At 38.5% G+C, this 12,098-nt stretch overlaps 1 protein-coding gene across 1 annotated transcript in view; it reads left to right on the forward strand.

Annotated features, from left to right (window-relative positions):
* lpgat1 (lysophosphatidylglycerol acyltransferase 1) overlaps window positions 1-12,098 on the forward strand; it is a 47,441-nt gene that overhangs the window by 21,572 nt on the left and 13,771 nt on the right. Inside the window, exons 4-5 of the mRNA XM_079255022.1 lie at window positions 1,673-1,768; window positions 5,819-6,098. Of these exons, the coding sequence (XP_079111148.1) occupies window positions 1,673-1,768; window positions 5,819-6,098 (376 nt within the window). The remainder of the gene's footprint in view (window positions 1-1,672; window positions 1,769-5,818; window positions 6,099-12,098) is intronic.

The following is a 12,098-nucleotide window of genomic DNA, read 5'->3' on the forward strand; positions in this document are numbered from 1 at the left end:
AGATGCAGCATGAATTGAAGCTGACATTAGGTGGAAGTACTGAATAATCAGGCGGAATAATTCTCCTCAGCGCTTATAGTACAATGTAGAAACATGAGTGCAAATCTGAACCAATCACAGAATATTGTCAGAGTGCCGCTGTTGTAATTTTCTTTTCTGCTTCTTTCATATCATTCTTTTCAAGACACTTCATCAGTCAAATACCAGGATTTTATTAGAGGAAAATCTAAAATGCATTATTTGAAAGGAAAGGTAAAACTGCAAGAAAAAAAAAGGACCTGAACAAGTGATGCAGCACTGAAGCAGGCTCTTGTGTGCTACACGAGGGTTGCATGTCTTACATGTGATCTGCTTGTCAGAGATGAGCCAGTGTATCAGCTGATTGTTTGGTCAAGTTATTGCTGCTTCAGGTAAAGTGTTTGACCGCTCAACTAAAGAAAAACTCATGTTGGAAAAGTCTTAGTAACAGGGTTTAATGAGCTCTTGAGTGGATCAGTAATGTACTTACTTTGTCTATGTTGTTTTTCAGCTTTATACACACTTTTTGATGAGCTACAGAGCAAAACATTTGTCTTTGAATTAAAGAAAGACTCAGCAGTTTTTCCATCAGCAGTGCTGCTGCACGCTGACATCTCCAGACAAGGTTGATAAATCTGCATAAACAAAATAGAAACAAAAATCGTAAACATACAGAAACACGCAGAGCAAAGATGTAACACAAGTCTGAATGCAGAGATTGCAGGGTATTTCTGCTTTTACTGAAATACAGAAAAAGGAACAGGACCAGTATTAGCTGATTGTAAAGGATAATTCCAACACGCCCAGTCATGAAGACCTGACTCCATTTCTCTCTGGTTTGTGGCTAAGGTAGCAGCTTTTCTTTCTGTGTTCTTCCTTCTTTTTTTTGGTTGTGGTTAACCACCACTTCACCCCTACTACGAGGTTACAACTATGTGCGACCCCGACAATGTCTCTACCGTCTAAAGAAAAATCATCTCAGTGTTGTTTGCTCCAAAACGGTGAATGGGAAAAATATCTCATGAAGCAACACTTTGAAACTTGTCTTTAAGTGAATATGAAAGACCAGTTTGGCTGAAATGTTTCGATCAGTTTTCAGGAATTAGCATAAAAGAGTGGCAGCATGTTCAGTGCTGTGGTTTGCAGCTTCATAATACAAACACGTACACGGTATAATGCAAAGAGTGACATGTCTGCTTTTTATTTGCAAGGCATGACAGCGAGATGTGTCCAAATATCACAGCTCATATGTTTTTGTTATTTTCTTCTTTCTGTGGGGTACCTACTTTATTCAGTGCGTTTTCATAGAAACATTGTATTGTATATGCAGGTCAGGGAGCAGCTGTGGTATTATGTGTTTGTGTGTGGTGTTTTTTTGTTTTTTTTTTTTGCTTTGGCTTAGGCTGGCATGGCACTGGAACTGCCAAGCTGCACTGCATAAATATGACATGATCCGCCTCAACAACTGCATCCCTGGCCCAGTTTATCCTCTTAGCACTGAAAGAACAGTAAGCTAAAGCTGCGTCAGTGCAGGTCATGAGGGTGGAAATGCTCGGAGGGGTGGTATCAGTTTGTGCTTCTTTTATGAAGTGAAAAAAAACACAGAAATGTGCAAAAAGTGTTCAATCCAGATTATTGTTCTCTTCTTTTTCAGGTGGTGCGAAAAATGATGTGGTTGATGGACCATGTTTTCAAGTACACCAACTTTGGCCTAGTGTCCCTGATTCATGGGGACTTTTTCATCAGACAGGTAAGAAACCCGAAGCTGATATTTGCGTGTTTGCTCTTCGCATTGTTTAATGTGGCTCTTTTCATTCTCCATTAACATGCTCTGTTTCATCCTGGAACTTGACCAGCTAATTTTTGTTGTTTGCACGTTAGCCTCATCAGCAGCACTTTTCACTGGAGGTTGACAGACTATTTTCCCTCACTTGTCAACACCTTGTTTGGTGGGTTAAAACCACATACCTGTGGGCTATAACACATCTCATGCAGCCTCAGCTGCTGAAAAACAGTTTGTTTTTTTTTTTTGTTTTTTTTTTTTTTAAATTTTTCTTTGTAAAAAAATCAGCTCCTTTTAGCTGGACTATAGAAATGTTAGTCATGTTTCCAAAGCTCTGCTGTCCTGAGACAGGTATCTGCTCTAGAGAGGAGTGTGGGAGGACCGCTGGACTACACTGGCTCAGACAAAGACTGACCTTTTGTTGTCAGAGGCAGCTGAAATACATGGAGGCAGTGGGATGACCACTGGTCTGGGAATTCCTGGAATAATAATGCAAGTTTGACGGGTTAATTTGATGCTGATCAGACTGATCTAATTCATATTCATCAGGACTTCATGAAAAATGATACTGTTGCTTTGGAAAAATTCAGAAGGAACTAAAACACAACATTTCATGAAACGTAAAGATGTCTGATACACCAAGCTAACAATGTTGGGTACATCTGCAGCAGGTGTGAAAATCTGTCTCTACTGTTTTTGTATGTCCCCCACCGCTATTGCCAGACTCAATCATTGTATTTTTCCTGAGTTAATTCATCTTGTTGAATTGCTATTTGGGGAGGAAGCTCTCTGACTCTTCAGCAAAGTAAATGAATAGGCAGGCGCGAGCAATGACAGAAAGCTAACTGTTAGCTTAACACAGGACTGTCCTCAAGAGCTGCTGTCCTGCAGGTGTTGGATGTTTTCCTACTTGGACACACCACAGTTAATTAAAAGTTCTGCACAGGTCTGTTAAACATCTAAAACCTGCAGGACTGTTGCTCATGAGGACTGGAGATCCCTGGCTTAGTATTTCACACACACACACACACACTTCTTTCTCCATAATATGAAAAACTTTCACAGGAACCTTATGAGCTGAGAAAAATGAAAGCCAACTGGTCATCTTAATTTAAGAGACCAGCTCTCTTTGGCTTGCTTAAAAAAACCAAAGCACATACGGCTAGGTTTACATGTTATTTACATGGTTTTCCTTATTATGTAAGGTATGGATTACCAAGATTCCCTGCAAAGTCAGACTAGGCTGTTTGTTTACATGTTAGTTACTCTTCTACCTTCTTTGTTTGGTTCTTTTGTTTGTTTGGATCATTAAAATATTGTTAACATCAGAAGACCGATGTGAATTTTCTGCACACACACACACCTGAAAATCACCAGTATGTACTGGGTTTGAGAACCCATGCTAAAGGCTGTCTTAGCCGTAGCCGTAAACCTGTAGTAGGATCAGTAACTGGGATTGTGTCATCAGCTTTTTCAAACATACAGGACCATGTGAGATCACCACCACATTCCCCTGAAGAGGGAAAAGGGAAAGCTGCACATTCTACACTGAACATGGGAAACAAACAACCAGAGGGAAACACAAGCGTAGCAGATACCGTTACCATCTAGTGTGGTGAACTTGTGTGCTGCTGTTCAAGTCGTGCTATAGCTAATTCAGCAACCTTTGTTCTTACATTTGGTTGCCTGAGATACAAGAAGTGTTTGCACTGTTGGGCATATTTACTCTGTGCAAACAGAGCTTGCTGGAGCCTTATGGACAAAGGGTTATAAATGTTGTTTCAGTTTATGTCACATTAAGACCCAAAGAGCACTGTAAACACGGGATCTGCCTTGACTGGTTGGAATATATGATTCACTTCTACTGGTGTGTTGGCTATTTATTACAAAATGCTTCTTCTCAGCAAATAAATGAGAAGTCCTTCCATCCATCTCTCATTTATTTTTTAGTTTCAGAATCAGCGTGGCGAGAAAGAAATGTATTTTATTTTTAGGTCATGGTAATGCTCTGCTGTGGAATTTCACATCAGGCACAGTGCCGAGGGTGAAGCACCCTTAGCTTGCTAACAGCCAGACAGGCTGTTGTGGAAAGTCTGAGCAAACTCGGTCATTTCTGCCATCCTCCCCTCTGGCTTTTTTGTGTGTGTGTGTGTGTGTGTGTGCGTGTGCGTGCGTGCGTGCGCGCGCGTGTACACATTCTTGACATCCCTCTCAGAATACTTCAGACATCCACGTAGCAAGCAGCTGCCCTGGTCACCTAAAGCATCTGCCGTCCACTCGAGGCCACACGTCTCGAACATTATTCTGCACAACTTAGCAAATCGCATTTTTACGGCTGTGGCACATTTATAGCTCCTTATTTAATTTGTTATTAGAGGAATTAAATCCCAAAAGAACACATTAAATTTAATGTTTCTTTTATATTTACCATTTATAGTTTTGGAGGATGTGAAAAGTCTAAAAATCTAATATTGTACCAATTCACAATGAGAAGTCATCAATAAAATCACGTGATGATGGTCATTATGAGCAGCTTGATGGGATTTAAGACAAAAATAGTTCCTGGCTAAATCACTTAATAAAATGAAGACATCTTTCCTCTTTAGGCAAACTTTTTAGTCTGCATGTTCTGAGCTTAATTTACATATAAAAGATGCTGTAATGTGATATACTAACGCACTTTGCTGTGCTGCTCCTTGTTTTTTTCTGTTACACAATGAAGAACCTGCAGAACGTTCATTGCAATATCTATTTTGCAGCCACATATTTTTGAGCCACCTGTGCACTTATCATTACAGACATGCAGTGTGAGGACTCTCTTCACTGTCTGCTGTGGAAGGAGGCCTGTAGTTCCCATGTTTTTCACAAGGAAAAATGCTTGAAGGGTCTAAAAGCTTTAAATTTCTTGATTAAATGCTCAACCCAATAAGATGGTCGGAATAGATGTTTTGCAAACACCCCTACAACACAATAAGATATTAATATATTGTTTGGTTTTTGTTTTTGTTTTTGTTTTTTTAAAGCATGAAATGCTGTTAATGGGTCAGAAAAAGAGGACAAACCACTCTGGTAAATTAACAGCCACCATGTGAGAACATTGTGTCAAACACTGACTTGATTTCTAGCAGATATGTGCACCTTTTTAATGTACATGGGGTTTTGTTGTTTTGTTTTTTTTATAACTTTTAAAGATGTTTTTGTTAATGCATTACTATTAGTGTCTCACATTGGCAACTTTTTACCACATTTATATTTAATGATGGTGGGGAAAGAAAGTGTTTATGATAAAAAATATAGTTCAACATCAAAACAGTCAAATCAGCTCTTAACCCGAACTAGTTTTTTCAAATTTTCTCATCAAAACTGAGCATTATGACCTGAACGAATGCAGGACTTATCAGAGATGATTTCTGCTCCTGTTTTAGTTTTTGTGAACACAAAAGAAGCATCAGCTGAGTGAGTGAACTGTAATAAAACTGCAGTCTCAAGCTCATGTAAATGTTTGTGACCTGCTGAGCTTTCTCATCACAGACTTTGCAACTACAGCTAAAAATAAGTCTTTATAGTTTTTTTTTGTTTGTTTTTTTTCCTTTCTTTTTTTTTTTTTTTCAGTAAGTTGATTTTACCATTTGAACCGTGTTGTGGTATCGCAGATCTGATGCATACAGCTACAAAGATTAACCCATAAGCTCAATTGACATCCCACTTAGTCCAGCTTGGCTGAGCTAATATATTTAAAATGACTTGACCAGGGCTAACTTAAAAAAAAAAAAAATCAATCCTGCTCTTACTCATCCTGTCCTTGCTAATGCGCCTAATGTTGTCAAGGCCATCATGTTTTGCATCCATTTCAGTTGAGCATTATTGTGTTTCTGAGTTCTTCTGGCTCATATGTTCAGAAGAATCCTTGTTGTTTTATAAAGTTAATTCAATATTCAGTAACTGTGTTCAGTAACCGTATTATGTGACCATAATACGCCAGATTTTTCTCTAAACGTAGATTTCATTGTCTTACAGGGTAAAGCTCACAGAGACAAGCAGCTGGTCTACCTGAAAGATCATCTAGACAAATACTACCACAGCCGTGACAGGAAGTGGATAGTGTTGTTCCCTGAGGGCGGCTTCCTTAGGAAAAGGCGGGAAACCAGCCAACTGTTTGCCAAGAAAAATTCTCTCCCCCACCTGACCCATGTCACGTTGCCTCGTCTCGGGGCCACCCACGTCATCCTGAAAACTCTGTCAGCCCAGCAGGAGAATGGCAGCGTGGGCAGCGACACCGGGACCCCAAACCAGACAGGTAACGATAACACACAAATATGTTAACAAAGAGAAAAGAAAAAAAAAAAAGTTAAGCTGGAAGCAGAAGAGAAATGCTTCTGTAAGCAGTTTATTTGGACTTGTGTACTGATATTTAGAAGTGTCATTTGAAGGTGCTGAATTTTCCTTTTCCTTTTTTTTTTTTTTTTTTCTTTAGTGACTGAGTTTTCTGGGTCTCAAACAGTAGAATGCTATTTCTGGAGAAGTCTTACAAAGGTTTTTTTTTCCCCCTGCGTTCACAGTTTTTGTGCACTCTTCCCCACACACAGTGTACTGTAATTCTTGATCAAATGTTGGTTTCATGTTGGCCTGAGGGCCAGGGACGAAGCATGCTTCAAACATGCAGCATTAAATCATCCCCTCCATGTCCTTTCTTCCTCCGGATGCCTTAAATGAGTGGCGACTTGTGGTAAAGATTGCCAGGAGAGGAAAGGGCTGACATGCACAGAGCTGCCAGAAATTGCATCAATGTTCCTGAAAACCCCAGCGGTGATTTGCAGGAGAGTAATTTTTGGTACCTAGAGACCAGCCCTAAATTCAGTTAGCAGGAAGATGTTAAACTTACCAAGGTTGGAGGGTGAAATGTCTTTACGTCACTAATCTAGCCGTTTAAATACTTTTTTAAATTTTTCTAAAAAGCAACAAAACTGTCAATGCACGGAAATCAACCGCTATTTTAACCCTTTACTTTCCCGTATTCATGTTCATCAATGTTTTGATAAATTCAGGACCAGATGTGTATTGTTGTTGTTTTCTGGGAAAGTAAAGAGTTTTTTACACCATAAATACATTCAGTCGTTTGTCTTCTTTTCACCTTGATCAGGTGCCCATCTGATCAAGATGAAGTGCCTTTGTCATCCTCGGTGATCCAAAATACATTATTTAAGATTGAACATGTATCCTCCTAAATATGTTAAACATAAAAACACATGACTAGAAGGTATGTTTTTTTTTCACCTGAATGTCAAACTTTAACAAGAATGATAAACCCTATTTAAATCTTGATTGCACACAAGTGCTGACATCAGCGTTTAGATTTGTCCCTTGCAAATTTATCTAGGTAACTCTGTAAACCTGCTCAACAGAAATTGCTGTGTTAACATGGCCATGAACACACTGATTCAGCTGCTCTCGTGGCTGCGCACCGTGCACGCTTAGTCCACCCAATGGACTCTGCTGGCTGCTGTTCAAAATCCATTTTAAGGGTGTGCCGTGCTAATAGTAAATAGGAGACGAGGGACAAGCATTAGTGAGAAAGTGGCTCAGAGACTTCAACCTGCCTCAAGTTTGCTAACACACGTGTGTGCCATGTAGCAAGTTGTTTGTTCCTCTGCAGGACAGACCTTCACACCAAAAGGAAATTATTTTTTTTTAATTTTATTTTTTTTTATTTTTTTTATTTATTTTTTTTTTTACAATTTACATAAAGAAGAGTAGATTATTCACCTAGGAAATACTTTTTACAACCTCATCAGTAACATCAAACACTTAACTGTGGAGGTTTCGTTTACAACCTGCTCCTGTCTGCTTTTCGGTGCTGCACTTCTAAATCATGTCCCTGTTGTTTGTTGCTCTCTGTCCTCTCCTCTGTTCCATCAGCTGAGGAGGAGGGGAAGCGAGCTGCTGCAGTGGGGCTTGTCCTTCCACTTGAATGTATCTAATGGCGTTAAAAACCTAGGGCAAGAAAACTATCATACCCAGAAGAGTGTTATCGCCCCCAGTGTCCTGTCCTGTCCTGTCTTGTGCTGTGCGTGTCCTCGATCAAAGACAGTGCTTTGTCTCTCTCTGACCCTACCGGATGCTCTGCAGAGGTGCCCAGAGCTTGCTGACTCACTCAGAGACAAATGGGCCATTTGGAGAAAATAGGATTTGATGTAAATGTGTGTGCTGCTGTGTTTCAACCATGCAATGTCATCTGAGCTAAATGGACCGCTCTGTGCAAACACATGGGTCGCTGAGTGTATCTAGGAGATATCATATGCCTTCAAGACTGATAAGGTTTATGTGTTGTTATAAAACCATATTTACAGTCGGCGGGAGAGCAAAGTTTACACCTGTGAGTCATGTAGGGTGGGAACAGAGCTCTGTGTGATCTACAGGTAAGCGGGTTGTTATCCACACTAGAGTTGTGGGAGGGACAGGTGTGGGCTTTAAGTGTTGTAACTTGGTGCAGAGTGGCCTGATGGAGAGCCAGATATCTGCCACTGTAGTTCCGTCCTCTAACTACTTCCAGAAGGGCAGGGCCAACTCGTTGTCATTTCAAATTACCACGCCGCCTGCTATTACTGTATTGTTTGTCGCAGCTTATAAGTCACTAGTGTTACCTTGGCTCAGGGCCCCTTTCTCCACCCTTTCAGCAAACTTGGGCAGAGATGTGTGCAAAGCAATGCACTCTGGCATAGCTGTAGAGTTAGTCATTCCTGTTTAATAGTGACGATCATGTTACAAATGACGAATCGTCCAGCTTGTGTCTCACCTGCCATCTCTATTTAAGGTACTGGAACTCTTGAAACATGTATGAATAAAAAATAATGATATATTCCTATACTTTACTACAGCCAAACAAACTTCATTTTACTGAAAAGGCTGAAGATAATTCTGCCTTTGAGGTCTAAATTAAAAGCGATAATCTGAGTGAGAAACGGGTTTAGACAGTATTATGTGATGGTAATTATCAAGCAGAGTAAATTCATGAGAGCATAAATAGACTGTCAGATCATTTAACATCTTTAAGTCCTTGAAGAAAGTGAGTACCCCCACTAAGAGATCATGATAAAGCGAGAATTTACTTATTTAAAGCATATTATTCATTTACGTTGAGCAAACATACAAGGTTACAGTAGATACATGTAAAAGAAGTGAATTGTGATTTCTGTTTTACATTCATAAATGTACTTGTTGACACCAGGGTTTAAATTCTGAAATGATGAGCATCTCTGTAGAAAACTATTCTATTAAAATTATATTATACCAATTTTTCAAGGGGTCCTTTTATTAAATAGAGTCCAGATCTATGGACATGCACATGCAAACACATTTACATATAAACAACAATACATCACTGCATACAAAGGCCAAAAACTATACTTTAAATAAATAATCTTTCTATATACCAAATTAAATTACAGAAGTTATATTTTTCAAAAGTTAAATCTGAAGGGTTAGTGTAGAAGTGTTAAAATGAAAGTGAAATCTAAATTACATTTCAACTATCAAAAATTTAAGCAATTTTTAAGCAGATTTTTTTTCTTTTGACAAAAAATTTAGTCTGAGATCACTATCTTTTATTTATAAATAATAAGTACCACTCCATCAATAATTTTAAATGAATCCTGCTAATGAACAAATCTAGCCGCATAACCCTTTTAATGGCGGTAATCATTGATAAGTAACGTAGCAACTGTTAACTTGTTAAGTTCACACATCTTGGCTTTTAAATAGATTTCCACAAGATGATAATTACTTTCTGCAATAGATTTGTTTGTCATAGTTCATAAAACCTCCCTATTTAAGAAAATTGCATGTTAAACTAAACATGTTAAACTTGAGAACCTTCCTCAGCTCCAAATGGATGCATCAAGAGTGTTAAATGAGCTTAAGCAGCTGTTCAGTCGAAGAAATCCAACCTGGTTGTTTTACAGCAGTATACCTGGCCTCAGCCTGACAGGACGAGCAGGCAGGAATTTTAACTGATCCACAGCGTTTTTGTCCTCCTCTGGACAAAAAAAAAAAAATCAACCCATAAGGCTCAGAAATGCACCGCTACACATTTACACATTGGGTTTTAAGATATGTTTGACAAAGACTGAGTCATTATTTTTTGTGGATTTATAAGATATGGAACATATCTACTCACTGAAAATATGATTTAAGCATCACATAGATTTACTGATCAGACAGAAGACATTTAAAGGTGGAGTATGTAAGATTTTCAAAATAAATTAACTAATAAAATAACCTACATGTTTTTTATACATGTAGGTTCCAGTCTGTCCATATTTGATGCGTTATTAAATTACAAGTTTAATTAATGACAAACGACAAAAAACACTTTTTTTTTTTTTTTTTTTTTACTGGTAGGCAAACATTCAAGAAGGGTCTTTATCATTAATTAATTAATTAATTTAATAACGCATCAAATATTGACAGACTGGAACCTACATGTTTAAAAAAACTATCTAATTATGATTATAGTTATTTTTTTAGTTAATTTATTTTGAAAATATTGAAAATCTTACATACTTCACCTTTAAGGTCTGTAATCTCTAGATTGTCCAGGCTTTTTATTTAGCTCTTTGTTAAGGGTGGTTAAGGTAGCATCTGATGACTAACAAGCACACAGAACCACCAAGTTGTTTATTTTAGATGGCTTTGATTGTTTTAAGAACATGGTTCATTGATGTGTGCTAGCTGGCACCAACATGATGCGCTTCAGTTACACCATGTGTTTTATGTATGACCCATGAAAATGTTGACATTGTTGCTTATTGGCGATATTTCTTCTTGCACAGCTGCTGACCCTGACAAAGTGTAATGTAATACAACCAGTTAGTTGGTGACACCGCATTTCATTTTTTACTTCGCATAAAGAGGCCAGCGTGCTTCGATAGTGAAGTGTTTGCTGCTTAGTAGCAGCAGACCTGTCTGTGATATTAGCCAGGCAGTCAAATGAGCAGCTTCGCATCAAGCTCGTTTTGGAGCTGTCTGCTGACGGAGGCTGCTGCTGTTTGCCTTTTTCTTTTGCATTTGACAGGCAAGTGCAGAGTATTCAGCTTGAAGTGAAACTCTAGCGTTAAGTTAATGCCTGCAGGCCGAACAGCTTGCAAGTTGGCGATCTGAGGGAATTTAGATGGAGGACAGTGAAACAAGCTAGATTTAGTTACTTTTCTGTCCAACTTTTTAAAACTTAAAAAACACAACATGATCTTCATATGATAAATGGCATCACAGGCTGAACTTCCAAAAAGTACAAACAGATCATAATATTAGTTTTATTCCTGAAAAGATTGCAAATGCCCATTCCTGTCCAAAGATATAACGCAGTCCTGTTGAGACTCAGTCATTGTTTACATTTTTGTCCTGCTCCCCCTCATTTTCCTGTTCACATTTGGAGGCTGCAAATCTTCTCTGGTACAGCAGCCGTGGAAGATGTAAACTTAAGATGTCTTCTTGCATAATAGAAGGAAAAAAAACACTGTAACTCAACATGGTTGAGTCAGACAAGAAATTTTACGTTCTGTATTCAACAGTTTTCCATATAAATACATTGAGAAGCAAGTGTTTCATTACAGCACTATCATTCATAACATAATAATATATAACACAACCAGTATATGATAATTAATAGTTTCCTAACCAACTTATAAGCTGTGTTATCTGATTTTACTAAAATGTTGCTTTATCCAACATAAACTGATTCTTTGTTTTATAAGAGACTCTTTCCAAGAAAAGGCAGCTTCTGGACCTGCTGAGACTAGCTCATACTCTGGTGGCTCACCTTGTATTTGTCTCTTCAAATTTGCCTTTCATTCTCGGGCAAGTGACTCACACCAGCACTCCGTTTCTGGATCCTTTTTTCACACTTAAATCATGTTTGAGTCAATATGATGAACAGTCAGGATACATCATTCATATTGTACATGTTTTCATTAAACATAATGCGCATGTGATAATGTGTAGGTGAATACAGAGCTGACCTTGCTGCATGCACCCAACCACTCACACATGTACCCTGCAGCTAACTCCTAAATTTAATCATGTCTGGCATTCCCTCTCTCATTTGTCATCCCTCACCTTCCTGTCTCGCTACTTTTTCATCCATTTCTTGTTAAATTAAAGATGGTTTTTGTGTGCTTGTTTCTTGGTGAAATGAGATTAGCTTCAGAGATGAAAAGGTTGCTGTTACTGTTGCTGCCAGACAATTTCTGTCAGGATGGGATTTCAGTTAGTAGTCTACTAGTCACTTTTGGCAGGTAACCAG

Source organism: Telmatherina bonti (assembly GCF_933228915.1).
Source record: "Telmatherina bonti genome assembly, chromosome: 16".
NCBI lineage: Eukaryota > Metazoa > Chordata > Actinopteri > Atheriniformes > Telmatherinidae > Telmatherina > Telmatherina bonti.